General features: G+C 48.6%; 1 protein-coding gene across 2 annotated transcripts; it reads right to left on the bottom strand.

The window, feature by feature from the left end:
* Nucleotides 1–2,105: 2,105 nt before the first annotated feature.
* On the bottom strand, nt 2,106–8,623 carry PPP1R3B (protein phosphatase 1 regulatory subunit 3B). 2 transcript variants are annotated; one of them, XM_068137312.1, is made up of 2 exons: nt 8,595–8,623; nt 2,106–5,574 (listed from the first exon to the last, which is right to left on the bottom strand). In XM_068137312.1, the coding sequence occupies exons 1-2, from the start codon at nt 8,606–8,608 to the stop codon at nt 4,683–4,685; spliced, it is 906 nt and encodes a 301-aa protein (XP_067993413.1). In that variant the 5' UTR covers nt 8,609–8,623; the 3' UTR covers nt 2,106–4,682. The 2 variants fall into 2 exon arrangements, with proteins under 2 accessions (XP_067993413.1, XP_067993415.1); XM_068137314.1 differs by lacking the exon at nt 8,595–8,623 and adding an exon at nt 7,638–7,789.
* Between the last annotated feature and the right edge of the window lie 7,172 nt (nt 8,624–15,795).

Here is a 15,795-nt window from a genome sequence, read left to right as displayed (position 1 = left end):
AAGCACCATTTTATGCCTTGTAGGCAAGAGACATACCCCCAAACACTCAGTCTCTTAGTGAAGCTCATTTGCTGATGGTTTTTGGAAGGGAAACCAAAGAAAAAATGCTGGCTGCATTAGAAAATTATACACTCTGTCTTAGGCTTCCCTTACACCCCTGCTCCAGCATGCACTGGAGGGGGTCGCTACACTGACAGTAGCCCAGCAGAGCTGCTAACCTATGGGACAGCATCCATGGACCAGCAGGAGACTGCACTTGGCAGAGGGAGTTAGACCTGGATTAAGGGAACACCTGCTCACCTCCCCTACACAGAACTATCCATGGAGCACAGACTTAGGAAATGTGAACCTCCAAATCCCTCATCTGAGAACATGACCTCCCAGTTTAATTATCTCTGCTAACATATGGCACCAAAAGTCATCAGGATACAGAGGTTTTGGAACATCAGATCAAAGCCTGGGAGAGGGGAGGGGAATGGTGCACTCAATGAAATCTGTGTTTATTAAACAGGAACTACATAATCACACCTGCCACTGAAGGTTTTATAAATACAGTATCCTTTAGCAAGCAACACCTAGGCATTAGGAGAGAAACCCCAGTGCTCTCTTGGCCCTTCTAATTCTTAACACACTTCCCAGGCTGCCCCAGATGTCACCATTCCTAGCTTGAACTTCCTTATCTCTTACACAGAAACCATCGTCATATGGGGTTTCTGGCCACAAAACTGTTACAGGAAACTGCTGACTGCAGTTCTCTTACTCATGAGCTTGGGTCAGATGTAAAAGCCACCCTGGCCAGGCCACTTAAATCACCTGAGGATGTGCTGGAAAAGAAAAAGGGCACAAAGAGCTTCTAAGCCTTTTGTTTGTGGCTTTGTTTTATAAAACAAAGCTTTGTTAAAACTTTGTATAAAACTTTGTTCCCCCTTGCAACCAGAAAAATAGAATAGAATAAACCAGGTTGGAAGAGACCTTAAAGAAACCCATCATCCAACACCACCTAATCAACTAAACCATGGCATCAAGTCTCCTCCTAAACACCCCCAATGATGGTGACTCCACCATCAGGTGACTTTGAAAAAGAGACCTGTTGTGGGTTTGATTAAAATAAAAAGCATTTTTCATAGTTCTTAGCAGCCATTGATTAGATGTGGAGGTGACAAAATCTGGGGAGAAAAGACAGTGGCAAAGAGTTGCCAAGAAAGTGAAGCCCTTTGCCTCAAGTTACTCCCCATGGCATAACTGCTGTCAGCCAGGGGATTACACACAGGGTTTATTTTTTACCCACCTCCATATGAAAAGTTACCCAACATTTCTCCCCTCCTCACCACACCTCTCAGCCTATTCCCAGAACCTGAGCACTCCTGCTGCAGAGCAGCTCTCAGCTGCCTTTAGGCAGATCTGCCACTCCCTGGAAGAATCCCACCATAACAACATGGGCATGTTGCCTCTGGGCATAAAGAGCAGCAGGTGACAACCAGCACAAGCTTCCCTGAACCACAGGGGAGGAAAACATCATAGACCAGCAAAGCACACCATACAATACCCTTTTCCCTGATGCATGCAGATCCCAGATTACTGTCAAGGGGTACAGCTTCATGACTTGGAAGAGCTTGCATCCCACTGTTTCAGTATGCTTGGTTTTGTGATGCAAAGACTGGGCAAAGAAACCTGAGAAAGCACTTTACTCAGCTGCTGCTGAAAGCAGCAAATCACTCTGGAAAAACAATTACTCTTATGAAAGACTCACAAATAATCAAGTCAGAAGGTGCTTGGTTTTATTTCTGTACAGAAAGAGAAGTCTAAGAAATCTCTGCAAGGCTCTGTAGTGAGGTGGTAAGTACTACTTGCATAGCCCCTCAAGCCAGCCCACACCATGACTTTCTGCCCCCCACTCACCATCCTTCCAGTGGATGTAGAGGCTCTGTAAGCACTTGCATTGGCAGGAAGGCAGCAGGAACCATCAACTCCTTCCTGCTTCAGGCAGTTCATTGTGGATGTGTGCTCCTCCCTGCTAATGGCTGCTTGCAGGAAACTAGGACCATGTCCAAAATGCTTCCCCAGCCCTATGGGTGTTTAAATAAGAAGTGGGCAAGACACACAGCCAACATTGTTCCACCTTTATTTTCACAATCACATAAAAACAGAACCATATTTTTTTAAAAGAGTCATTACATGGCAATTATAAAGTGCATTTTCCACTTCAATGTTGTGTACAAAAATATCTTTTAAAAACAAACATGCAAGACAACCCACAAGGCACTTCCAGGCACAGAGCAAGGAGAGCAACCCCTCGCTACTATGTTCACATTGGCAATGGGAAAAAAAGGGGAAAGGGAAAAGGCCACGAGTACTTTTAAACCACTATTGGTCAGTCAATTCCCAGCCTAGCTTTTACTTATGGCATTGCTGCTCTTGCTCATCTTCTGTATTCCTCCCTAAGCATACCCCATCCACAGCCTGGAAACGAACAGGCCCATAAGTAGAGACCACAATCCACAGCACCCCAGACATACATGCCTTGTTTCAGCCCACAAACAGCTCTCCATAGGCATTACAGCATGCCAGGAGAACACAACTTTTATACAGTCAGTGTCTTGACAGCATTAACACCATACACTAAATAAAAAAGTGTAACTCAGACTTGCTTTAAGTTTAAAACCCAGTTCAAGCCAAGCTACGCAACAGTCCCTTCAAAAGAGACCAGATGCAGGCTTAATAGGCTGACTTGGGAAAGCTACTTCAACAGAGAAATCAAGCCAAATGAGCTCTGGGCCGGCAAGCAGCTTTACCACCTGGTCTAAGTGATCAAACAATGATGACGAACATTGGTGTTAGGTTTTGAAAGAGCAGCAGTTGAAGGCTAGCCCTTCTTCCTGCAAGCTCCTCTTGTCCCTTTTGGTATCCAACAGCAATCATAATATCCCTTCCATGTTAGGGTTAAACAGCTTGAAAGTATTTCATACAGTAGCCTACAGAATTAAAAGCTAGATTAAAAAAGTTTAGTCTAGCCCATTGCTCTCTCTAGCCAAACCACAGACTATTATAGGCACCCAAAAATGATATAAAGCTTATGCACTAGAAAACAAAGTTTCCCATGACCTCTATTGCTACAAACTATCCAGTACTCTCTTTAATATGGATTAAGTTATTTTGCTCAACCAGCATGCAAGAAGCTTTGTGAGACTGTTTGGCACTGCACAAGCTGGCCATCTCAATGCACACCTAGAAGACAAGCCATCACTGAAGACAGGGATGGCTCACATCAGTGATTGGTCCCACATTCAGGGCTGATGTTAGGAAAATCCCATATCTCACACTCCTCACAGCTAGTTCTTTGCACAGGTGGGACAAGCCACCTTTTATGAGCAGAGATGTGAACTTTGGGCATTCACAGACTGAAATGGCAGTTACTACAACAGCAATAGAAGCTCAGCATGTTGATGTTCATCCAATACAACTGCAGCATTCTCACATGTAATCAATGACATGCCATTAGCCACCAAGCAGTCCACAGCACAGTAACAAACCATTAAGAGATCTTTCTAAAAGAAACACCATTTCCAAAGTCTGCTTATCCCAAAGCATTGCTGGGATTGCACATACTGCCCCCTTCAAGGCACTTCTACCACAGTAGATACAGAACAGTCACCTTCTTGTAGCAGGACACAGCACAGAGGAGCCATGTGGCTCATTTGCATTTAGCTCCTGTAACACCTGAGCGCAACCCCCTAACACAGGACTTGGGACCTCAGCTGGACAAAAACCTGTGTTACAGTCCACAGGAGGAAGAATTGCATTTTCAGGGCCCAGCATAGCCAACACTTTATTTCAGATGTCCATCAAGGGGAAAAAAGCATCAATCATTTGCAGTTAAAGAAAGGTTTTGAAGGCAGCAGTCAAAGCTGTCAGCCCACAGTTGTGTTACAAGCACCACACCACTACAGCTATCTATTTTTGGTAACACCAAGGGTATAATGAGTTTTTCAAGATCAGCTGATAAAACAACTGGTGACTAAGCATATCAGATCCTCTCCCACAGACACATATGTCTCCTAATATGGAAGGCTACAGGGCCACATCTCTTGTCATCACAGTTGCATTTTCATTTACAACACACCTTTTCAGCTTCCAGTAGGAAGGACCTCACACTACAAGGACACATGCTAGCAGAAGACTCCATTTCCCCACAAGCCAACCACTCTGTTTTGTAACAGGCATGGGCCAGCTTTGCAAGGAGAATCCTGCAGCTTACATACAGCCCACTGAAAACCTAATGCTAGAATGTATTTGGAAAAAAAAACCTTTTAACACTAGGCAAGCAATACAAAGCAGCCACCACTACATAGCTTGGACAGACAACATAAACACTGCAGTGTTTGCCTGGAGACTAGCAGCTGTGTAGAAGAGGAAGGAGCAGCACTGAGACATGAGCTCCTGGTCCTTTGAGCATGTAGAAAGCCAATTATCTGAGTTGGGCCAGACCCTTTATGCCAGAGATGCTTCTCTGACTGTAAGCCCATTGCCAGCAGATGGCCGCACATCTGGCTTTGCTGGGAGGCTTATGCAGAGCTACACAGAGCCACACTTCTTCCACCATTCTGTACATCTTACATTCAGACTCGCTCCCAGGCCTGTGTGCACACCAGCAACAGTTTGTCAGTCAGGACTTTGTTCTTGGGTCAGTAGTAAGGCCCTAGCTTCTCATAGCCTGAATAGCTGGGCCACTCAGGAAAGAGGCCATATGAGCACCGAGGACTCCCAAACTGGTCAAAGGCACTGCCAAAGTCAGGGCCCTGCAGCGGGCGGAGAGCTTCCTGGGCAGACTTCAGTGCTGATTGTATGATCCTGTAATTTGTGCCCTTGTTGCTGTCCCAGTACACCTTCCCATTGCACTCAAATGAGATGGCAAACTCAACTTTTTCATGGGACTGAATCCCCTCAGGCAAGCTGATGTCAAAGGAGAACGTGTCCCGATCTGACCCTCCATACGTATCCTTAACATACTGGCATGGGTAATCTACAAAGCTTTTCCAGGTGTTAAACGTCATCCTGATTTTCACAGTCTTTTCAAAAGCAAGGTTCTTCACCTTCACTGTTCCCACAATGGAGCGATCCTTTAGCATGCAGTTTTCAAGACAGACACAGTCTGCCTGGAGACGGTTTCTGAAGTCCAGGTAGTCCGCAGAGGGCTGAGTGAAATCCAGGACAAAGCTGTCCCTATCCACTGTTGTCAGACCCACGATGTTGTCAATCAGCTCAGTAATGTTGAATGGAATATCTAGCGGATCATCAAACTCTGAGAACACCTTCACCATCGTCAGGGCAAAGCCTCTGCTATCTGCAAATGACACTCTCTTCTTCACTTTGCTGTGTGTGAAGGAGTTTGCTGCCTCTTCTGGTCCGCTCACTGCAGCCTTGTCGCTTAGCTGGATGCAGGGTCGCAATGGCTTGCTGGGCTTTGGAGCAATTTTGCAGGCGCACTTCTCTCTCCGCAAGGGTGAGGAGCATAGGTACAGCTGCATCGCTACATCCACAGCCATTGCTTGTTTGTGAGGAAAATAGTCCAATACTCTGAAAGATGAGAAGGATCAGTTGACATTAGAAAAGCACTTTAATGACTCTCAGATAATTGCTACACCACTTTATTTAGAATAACCCAAACCAGGTTGGAAGAGACCTTCAAGATCATCACGTCCAACCCTTCAACCAATCCAACCCACCTAAACAACTAACCCATGGCACCAAGCACCTCATCAAGTCTCCTCCTGAACACCTCCAATGATGGCGACTCTACCACCTCCCCAGGCAGCCCATTCCAATGGGCAATCACTCTTTCTGTATAGAACTTCTTCCTAACATCCAACCTGAACCTCCCCTGGCACAGCCTGAGACTGTGTCCTTACTTACCCCCAGCCATCCCAAAGAAACCCGTTTCCATCAACCCCACAAGTCCCTCAGACTTAAAGGCAGGTACTTGCATCATGTGATCTACAGACACAGTGAGAAGCATGCTACAGCAGAAGTGGCAGGACCAGAGCCTGCTCTGCCCTTCAAAACCTCTATGAAATTGCTACAGAGACAATTTGAAGAGATATATAGGCACTGGCCTGATAGGGTAGCAATAGCAGGATCCAGAGTGTTCTTGACCCAAAACAAAGCCCATGGCTCAATCCTGTTAATATCCACAAAAGTAAGATTATCCAATTCCAGTGCTGCATAAAGGCATATATATTCTTGCTGTGCTTTCCTCTCTCCAGGACATACTCTAAGGCATCACTTGCCCTTCTAGGAACAGATAGCCAAGTTTTTCAAAAGCTGCTGTATGAAACTGACCTCACCTTTCAAACTCCCAAATGTCTGGTATTTTCAGAGGCTAAAAAGCACTCATTTGGTTGAGCTACATACTTTCCTTGTCACTGTCTCCAAGAACTGCTCCATCTAAAATGGTTGTAAGAGATATTGGAAAGAGCAGCACAGTAGAGACTTCACTGACACTACTCCACACATGCAGAGAAGCCTCTTTGTTCCCTTTAGTGCACTTTAGAACAGATACCAGCTCAGATGGCCCAGCAGGCTTTCTCTCAATTTCAGTTTGCATCTCAAGCATCTACAGGCCTTGTGCTCCTGCACCACAGCCTCTCCTCCTCCAATACCCAGCCCATTCCTCCGGGGATGCAGCACTGTCCCGCTCTTGTGCCCAGGATGTGGGAGCTCCTCATTTGGCACCTTGTCAGATGCAGCCCTGGAGCTGCCTCAACAGCCAGAGACCTCCCAGAACGTTGTACCCCTCCTACTGTTACACTGAGGTTAGGCTTAGATGCTTTTGGCAAAATCTCTCTGGCCTGGCTTTGGATAAACTGCTGGACAGGTTTATTGCACACATTCCCCTTAAGATAACTATCTTGCAGCTGACCTTAAACACAGGATTCCCTTACTAAAAATCCCCTGTCTGGCTGCAGATCAGGCTCCAAAGCTGCTCCCACCGTACAGAGCAGGGCAAGACAGTAAGTAGTGGTAGAAGGGGTGGCTAGCCACGTGACATGGCAGAGCTCCAGCTGACAAAACTACACACAGCCCCTGTGCCAAGATAAAGTGAGAGCTATGCTCTCCAGTGCTTTAACTCCCCACCCTGCAACACCAACAGAGCAGCTCTGAGCAGGCTTTCACAGCATCCATTCAGTACAGGCATCTGTTTATTCAGAGCACATGTGCCAAGGCTGGCTTCCCAATACACCCACCAGCTAACTCCTGCACTGCTGCCTTCAGCCTTTCAGCTGACAGACAGCAGATCCACCTGTCTGCTAACACTGTTCCCTGGTTTTGCCAAGACTGTATTCACACACTTTATATAGGTCATTTCCTTCTCTAAATTAATGCAGCACCCACTGCTTCACTTACTTGGGCCACTTTCATGTGCATTCCATCTTTTCCCAAGGAAATATATTCAGCTGAATTCCCATAACTGCTGAGAACTCAGGTTTCCTAGTAAGCCTTGGGTGGTTTTTTGTTGTTGTTTTGTGGGTTTGTTGTTGTTTGGGTTTTTTTTAGAACAAAGCAATGTGAAATACCCAGCCTGATCTGCATTACTTGGAGCTTTTCTCTACATTAAGAACTACAGCAGGAGCTTTTCATACCTTCTATTAGGCTGAACTATATCCTTTTACAGGTTTTTTTTTTCAGCTTATGTGATACCTCCAACATCTCTTCACTCAAGAGCCTGTTGATGCCCTACTACTAGCCACAGAAGAAGGGTTTTCTTTCTGGGTTTGTGCTGGCTGTTTTGAACTTCAGGTGCTTTGAAGGTGGGAGCAGGGAAATGATTTTGAAAGCTCAGAATACAAAGGGAGCTGCAAGAAGCAAGTGGTGCAAAGCTGGCAGCCCCACGAAGGTACAGGGGCTGATGCCTCTTGGCATTTTCCTGCCGTTTTACCCTCTCCAGTCACCGTTCACTCTTCCCTCCTTCACTTCTAGGAAAGAGAAGGAGATCAGAGGAAAAGAGTTTATTCACGCCTACATTCATAAACCCCCTTAAACTGCTTTCCATTTTGCTTCCAGCCCTGCTTTTAAACAGGTAACCTTCTTGCAGTGGGCTCCATGTGCACTAGCAGCCAAGCCAGCAGTTTTCAGACGTGACACGTTGCTGGGTGAAGCAGAGCTCAGCCTTTCTGCCCTCTCCTCATGGTCGGTTCAAGAAACTCCGGGCAGTTCCGCGGGCACAGCTCAGCCCGCACAGGTATCTGCCCGAGCTCCAGGTCACACGTTAATCCCGCGGCAGCCCGGCCCTTCTGCAAGTGAAAGCAGCGCTGCAAACCCAGCCCCACCAGGGCTTCAGAGCACTCTCGGCGATCCCGGCAGCGGGATGCCCTGCTACCGCTCCCGGATGAACCGGGGAAGCCCGGCATGGTGGGTTCCGCCTCCCACCTCAGTAACAGAACCGCAGCGAGAAGCGCACCCGAGGGGGACTGCGGGCCCACCCGAAGGGCACAGTGGGCATTCGGAAAGACAGAGGGCAGCAGATGCGGGGGGGGGGGGGGGAGGGGGGGGGGGGGGGGAGGGAGAGGGAAACACACGCGAGCGCCACAGGGCCATACCTGGTGCAGTGCATGAGGCCGGTCCCAGCACCACCAGCGCGCCGCGGCCACCAGGACAGCCCCGGACCCAGCGCCTTAAGGTCGCCCGCCCGCCCCGCCCGGTCCGCGCCGCAGCCAATGAGCGCGCTCCCGGGCGCGGCGGGGGGCCAATAGGCAGCCGGGCGGCCGACCGGCACGCGACGAGTAGGAGGCTGTGGCTGGAGGAGCCGTGGGCCGGGGTGGAGCGCAGCGCCCGTGGGCTCCCGAGAGGCCGGGGCAGCGGGGCAGCGGGGCAGCGCTCGCCGAGGTCTGAGGAATTCTGCGAAGGCAGCCCTCACTGCCGTTCCCCGAGCAGGGCTAGCTTGTTCTGGATCGTGTCAGGCCTTGGATGCTCTCAGACCCCCTCTGTCCTGCTAACGGCATCGCGCCGGTCCTGCCTGTCTAAAAGGGCAGAGTGAGGCTTTGTGAATTTCGCAGTGCCGGGTTAACAGTCGGACTCGATTATCTTAAACAATTTCTACGATCCGTTCTGTGAATCGGTGAACATCCACAAAGCAGCAGATAAAGGCTAAAACTACAGGAGTCACAAACCCCTTTCTAGGGCTCTGGTTTCTTGGTCCAGGGTGCTTGGATGCCCAGGGACGGGTGGGGTGCAGGGTTACTCACACATCCGCGGCTTTTGACCACAGCTCCAGGCTGTGGGTCTGGACCGGCACTGGGTGAAAATCTCCAGAGCATATTCCAGCGTCCTCTTTTCAGACAATATTTATAGTGTGGAGTGGAAAAAATTACTTCTCAAGGAGGTGACTTATCTCCATATACCTGTGGGGTCCAGCTGGCACAGATACCCACCCCACAGGAGCCCCTGCCTGGACACATGTGCAAAACTACAAAGGAGTTTCTAACACTCTGAAAATATCTGTCAGGTGAGCCGATGCTCTGGTGCAGCCCCCAACTGCTTTGTGAGGCCACCTGAGGCAAGGGGTCTTCTCAGCTGTCCTGCCACCAGTTCCTGCAGTCTCTGCTCCCCGTGGCTGTCCCGAGTCTGCTTCAGCGCAAAGCCCAATTTCCTCGACGCTGTGAAAAGTCTTCATGGAACTGGGTGCCCTGGCAGGGAAGCAGCTTTGAAGCCAAATGCAGCCCCCATGAGCAAACAGTGGAGGCTGTAAAGCCTGCTGCAAGGTGGGAATACTGCATCTACCTTCTCCATTTGCTAACGGTGGGGTTAATGGCATTTGCCTCTTCTTGTGCCACATCTGGCCTCTAACTGCTCCAAGTAATGCTGCTTGCTCATGTCTTCCTTACAGAGCATAAAAGCAGGATTGAAGTGTCAACATTTGTTTTCAATTACTTTGTGGAAACACAGAGCTATTGTTAAAGCCAGAGACTTCCTGCTGGAAGCTGCCATTTCATAAACTTGCTACTCTGCAAGCCAAAATGTTTTGTTGGTTTTTTTTTTTTTTTTGAGGGGAAAAACAAAAATCATGTTTTGTTTTTGTTTGTTTCATAATCCTCTTTTAGGTAAAGGTAATGATAGGATTTGAGGTTGGGGAGGGAGAGCTGGGGAATCTTGCAGACTTGCAATATTTCATGTGCTGAGGGTATGGTGGGATTTCAGCATGTGCTACTTGGTGACAGGGTTTGCAGAGAGAATGAGGGGAGCCATTGCCACAGAGCAATAGACAGAGACCTGATAAGGTGGTCATGGCTTTCTCCACTGCTGCCTCCTCCAGGCAATGTCACTGCAGCAGCCTGGCTTGACATCACTGAGCATGGGACACCAGACTGGAAGTGGTGAATTTATTGGGATGAGTGTAAAACCCAAGAAGCCCCAATATGACTTATGCTTGTCTGTCTGCTGCAGGTTTCTCCTGCACATTGCTGGCTGCTCAACACCACAGTGGTGCCAAGATGTTGGTTAGCTTCTGAGCTGTGTGGGTTTTGGCCAGCCACCCTCCAGTGCCAGGGGTGGGATACATATGAGGTGGTTTAGGGTGCATTTCTGCCCTGCAACACAAGCCCTGTTTGCCAGGAGTGGGGCAGGGTGTTTCACAACTGCTGCCTGGTGTTTGCTCGCAAAGCAAAGGTAGGTAGAAATTGGGGCAGGGCGTTGTGGCAGGCTGTGGACATAAGCTGTTATCTGTGAGGAGCTAAGATAGTGGCTATATTTAGTTATGTGCTAGGCCCTTGCACAGTGGTCCTTGTGATTTCCTCACAGCCTTCCACCCCTCCTATCTTGCTGAGCAACGAGGAAGAGCTTGCTCCCTGGCAAGACAAAGAAAATCTGGGAGTGTTTCTTCTTGGGATAATGTTACAGAACCAGTCCCATCTATGAACCAGTCCCATCTGGAAGGAGGGTCCCACTCTCCTATCAGGTCTCACCTGGGGTCCTTTCCTGGTCTGGGTGAAGATATTATGACTTCTGGGGTACAGCCCCACTGGCTCGATGAGGGAGAGAAGTCAAAGCTTCTCTGTCCCTCCTGTGGGGCATCCCTTCTTCCCCCACCACAGTCCTTCAAATGTCACCTCTATCACTGGACTTGGGAACCTTCCTTGTCTTACCACCTCTTCTGGTGCCTTGTTAGAGCCAAGGATGAATGGAACATCTCCCTGTTGGGAACCAGGAGGATACTGCGACATCTTGGGCTCCCAGCAGCTGGCTGCTGGGCAGCCCCAGCTGGGCTGGGGGTGTTGTGCAATGTGTCCACACTGCAGCAGGCTGTGCGGCCAAGGCTCAAGGGTGAGTGTTGTAAACCAGGAGCAGCTGATGTAACATCACTGCTCAGGGAGCCATGCTGAGGCTGCTGCCATGGAGTAGCCCATCCCACACCTTATGACCCATCCCAAATTAGCAGCCCCCTCTTGCTACATTCTTTGTCCTACCACTCCAGCTGCCATCCCCCATCACTGCCAAAGTGCATGTGAACTCCAGTCTCCTACACCTCTGCACCGGACTGCAGCCCCAGCCTGCCCAGGAACTCCCAAACCCATGGTTGCCTGGCTTCTAAAAGTCCTCGTGGCAGCAGTGATGGTGCCACAGGTCCTGTGCTTGTTGCAGCAGCCGGTAGAGACAGATGGTGCCTGCCACGGTGATGCACCTGATGCTGTTGCAAAGTTAGTGCTTTCCAGCAGTTTTGAAAACGTCAGTACTGAGAAAATGCTGCTGCCTTTATTCCAGGCCACAATGTTTGCACCAAGCAGAGGTTCTAAGTCTGCCTGCCTGTGACAAGGCTGTGAGGGTAACTCTGAAGTAATTTTAATCAGATGTTGCTTCATATCAAAGTGCAAAGGGAGAAACTAATTCTGGAAGCTGTATTTGTCATAGAGGGCATGTGGTCAAGGAGAAAAGCCCGACTGAAACAGAAGATGCTATTTTGGGCAGTACTGAGGCACGGTGGGAGAGACAGCCAGGCCAGTGTAGCACCCCAAAAGTGGTGGCAGTGGGCAGCATGAGATACCATCCTCCAGAAAGGAGGCTGAGCTAGGTGTCTGTCTAGCTGTCAGTCCTCCTTTATCCCTTCTAGACATACTGGTGGGTTTCAGTCACACTTGACAAGGGAGTGGGAAGCTCATAGACCTCTTTGTAAGTTTTGTGAGAATCACCAGGTGGTGACCAGGAGAGACCTGGTGAGCATCCTCATGCAGCAAAAGCAGAGTGGGGCTTGGCTGGGGTGGTCTTCTGGCCAGTGCAGTGTCTGCTCCAGCTGTCCAGCCAGCACTGACAGCCCCTTCACCAGCTATATAAGCCCATGCCATGGGGCTGTTCTTGGAGTGGTGGAAAAAGCTGTGATCATTAAAGTGAGAGGGACAACATGACAGAAATCTATAGGAAACATGGCTTCTCTTTCTCTCTAGTTCACTATGAACTTGGTCTTAGATGCAGCTGAGGTCTGATGTGTGTTGCTTGGGACTTTCTCTTGGTCACAGGCCTCTTCAGCTCCTGTAGGATCGCAGCAAACACAGCTCCATCAAAGGAAAGACTTGAGAAGTCCTGCTGGACTTGGTTTATTTCCATAGGTCTCAGACTCCTGTGGCCATCCTAGGAAATTAAGCAAAGAGAATTCAATGTGCCCCAGTACCAAAGGAAATCCTGCTTTCAGTTAAGGCTCTTGACTGTGCTTTGGGGAGCTGGGATCCAAGGCAGAGGCCACATTGCTTCTCCTGGCTCTCTTCAGAAATGAGGAGTAACTTCAATTACACTGGCTGCAAGCCTGAGGCAGGAAATTTACCTTGGCATGGCTCCCTTTGGACTCATATGCACTCATGGTCAAGCACCCCAAGAAATGTGTACTCTGCCCTGCTGAAGACCATGGCACCTTCCCTTCCAGCCCAACATGCCCAGAGAAGATAGTGTGGGGCCAGGCACAAAGCCTGTCTTGGTATTGTGTGTTGCAGAAAAAGACTAGGTTGAATAAAACCATTGGTTCTTAATAATAAAAATGCCCAGCAAGACAGACCATGAAAATCCTTGCAAAAAATTGAGGTTATAGGGGAGGGAATTAATGCAAATAAACTACTGCAAAAGCCTTAAGGAAAGCTCCTACCCACAGCTTCCAGTGAAGGGAGAACTTAAAGGGCACTTCAGGGAGACAAAATGACATCAGAGCAACCAAATTACAGGCAGGAACAACAAAGGGGTAAGTCCTTGGCCAGGCATACAACTTCCTTGTCAAAAATGTTATAGCTGTACTAAAGTTGAGACACTATATGCAAGGTACTAGATTAAGGCAACCTCTTCCCAAGAGACTGGGACCCAAGAGTTCCTCCTCCGTTCTCAAATTCTGTGATCTCTTCAGAGAACTACTCTAAGACTGCTTCATGCAAGATTTCATTCCCATCAATGAACAATTATAGCAAAAGAAGGAGGCTGGTTGTCTGCCCCAAGACCAAACATTGTGTTTTCTGAAGATGGTTGCTGTAACTCTGTCATCTGTGACTCGGTGCTTTGGATGACACCAGCAGCACAGCTCACAGACAGGAACATTGTATCACATTTCAGAGGAGGGCTGTCTGTCTAGGCTGGCTGCCCCACAGAGGATTGACCCACTTCCAATGCTGCCAATTGTCTCAGCTGTCTTCGATTGCATGATGTGGAAATGATTTTGACTTCAGTCTTTCAGATCCCTTTTCTTCAAGGTCATTGCTGATTCAATCCTCCCTGGGTATCCTTACAAGGCCTAATGCAGGTCAGGTCATTCCTGCCACGAGCTGGGTTTGAGCTGTTTGACAGCTTCAGGACAACCTTTGTAACCCTCAGTCCCACAGTCACTACAGTTGTGTTTGTGACGGCATTTGCTCAGGTAAGGGATTTGCTTGGGTCTGCCAAAAGGTAGATTGAGTTAGCTCAATCAAATCAACTAAACAGGTACTATGTGATTAAGAGATTAATCCAAATTGTTTGTGGCCTCCCTGACAGCCAGGGCTGGATCCAGCCTATGCAGTGGCACACCTGGGGCTTTGCACCATTCTTCTACAAGGAGTCATGTGCTGCACGTGCAGGACAGAGCTACCCTGGCACACAAACTGCCTCCGAGCTTTTTTAAGCCTCCACTTAAATGTGAGCTAAGGCAACTATAAATAGCAATCAGTGCCCCCTGGTTAACCCAGAGGCTTTGATCACGGAGCTGTCTCCCTCTGTCAGTGCTTGACTGCTCTTGGCCTCAGCTCTTCATCAGCTGGAGGCCAAGTTCATTAGTACTCCTGGCTCATTGCTGCCCTGTATTCTGGGTAATGGGAGCAGGGCACATGTTTCATTAGACAGGTGTAAATATGAAAATACAGATTTATCTATTATATGGCAATAAATATGCCTGCACATAACTACAGTGTACCATTTGTAATAGAACACATAAAGCATAAATTGCAAATTATGACTTACGTGCAGACCAGACCATAGAGATTTCTAAAGTTAAATAATATACTTAAAATAATCTCTGAATAAAGGGCTGGAGGCAGCTGCTTGAGGAAGGGAAGATGCTTGACACCAACACTGCAAAGCAGGCAATGACCCCATCTGGTATGGATGCTGGCAGTGGACAGGCTGTCATAGCCCTGACCACTGCCTGTCATAGCGCTGCTGGCCCCAGCATTTCTTATCTATGCAAGCAGCCATCCTGTGCACTGAGTGGACTTCCTCTGTTTTTCAGTCCACTCTCTCTTATGGGTGTGCTATCACCTCATGATTGGGTGGCGTGGCTGTGATATGTCAAAGGCATTGTGCTGCACTCCAGCTTTAATTGTCCTTTCTGTGTCATTCTGAAGTCTGAGGCTCTTAAATCTTCAGCAAGGCTTTGTACCTTACCACCAGGCACTGCCAAGGCTGTGCTTGGAGCACTGTCCTCAGTCTGGGTCTCTAGTGTGAGAGAAATGGTGACAAGCCACAGCCCAGTGGCAGCCACAGAGCTAGTGAGAGTATGGAGTACCTGGTATATAAGGAGCGGCTGATGGAGCTGAGCTCACTCCAGCTCAGAGGAGAGATGGATGATGGGACTGCAGATGCATCTTCCACTACCTGAGAGGTACACACAGAATGGAGCTCCCTGTCACAGTACCTTATGGATGCTAAAAACTGATGTGACTCCAGAAAGTGATAAGACATTCACAAAAGATGCCACTGTTGCACACCAAGATGTTCCACCTTTTCAGGAAGTCCTTGTTCTGCAAATTGAGTTGGCTGGAAAAAGTAATCTGCAGAGGAATCTCTACAGGCTTGTCCAGCTCTTCTCTTCCTCAGGCATCTGCCATAGCTCCCTACTAGACAGGGTAAGGGCGGGGTGGGTCACATTGGAGCTTAAGGACTCACAAAACCACTTGCTCAGTGTCATAGATACACTGGAATTTCTCCCTATAAATCTTCACAGAAGGCAAAATCCTATGGGCAGAGGGGCAGTTGCAAAGCAAAGAGCAAGGCTGCCAACTCCTCCTCCCTACCCAAGGGCTCCCATGTACAAATGCTTCTAGAATTTGCAAATAGCTTGAATTCACCTGTGAGGACAAGTAGTGGTGGGCCATCCTGAGTTGACACTTCCTTACCCATATATTTCAGCTAGAGAACCCAGGTAGCACTGGTAATTCCAGCCACCCTGTAATGTGAGAGTTGGGACCTGCACCAAGGACACTGGTGAGCATCATTGGTATAAAACTCAAAATTCCCTGCCCTGTGGCAAGTGAAATGAGCCTGTGCTCAACAATAAGAAGGGCAATGAGAAGTAGCAGCCCGAGA

Source organism: Melanerpes formicivorus, unplaced genomic scaffold, assembly GCF_026170545.1.
Source record: "Melanerpes formicivorus ecotype bairdi unplaced genomic scaffold, bMelFor1.0.p_v2 SCAF_4, whole genome shotgun sequence".
NCBI lineage: Eukaryota > Metazoa > Chordata > Aves > Piciformes > Picidae > Melanerpes > Melanerpes formicivorus.
The sequence above is the reverse complement of the archived record's forward strand: the minus strand, read 5'-3'. Positions and strand labels throughout refer to the sequence as shown.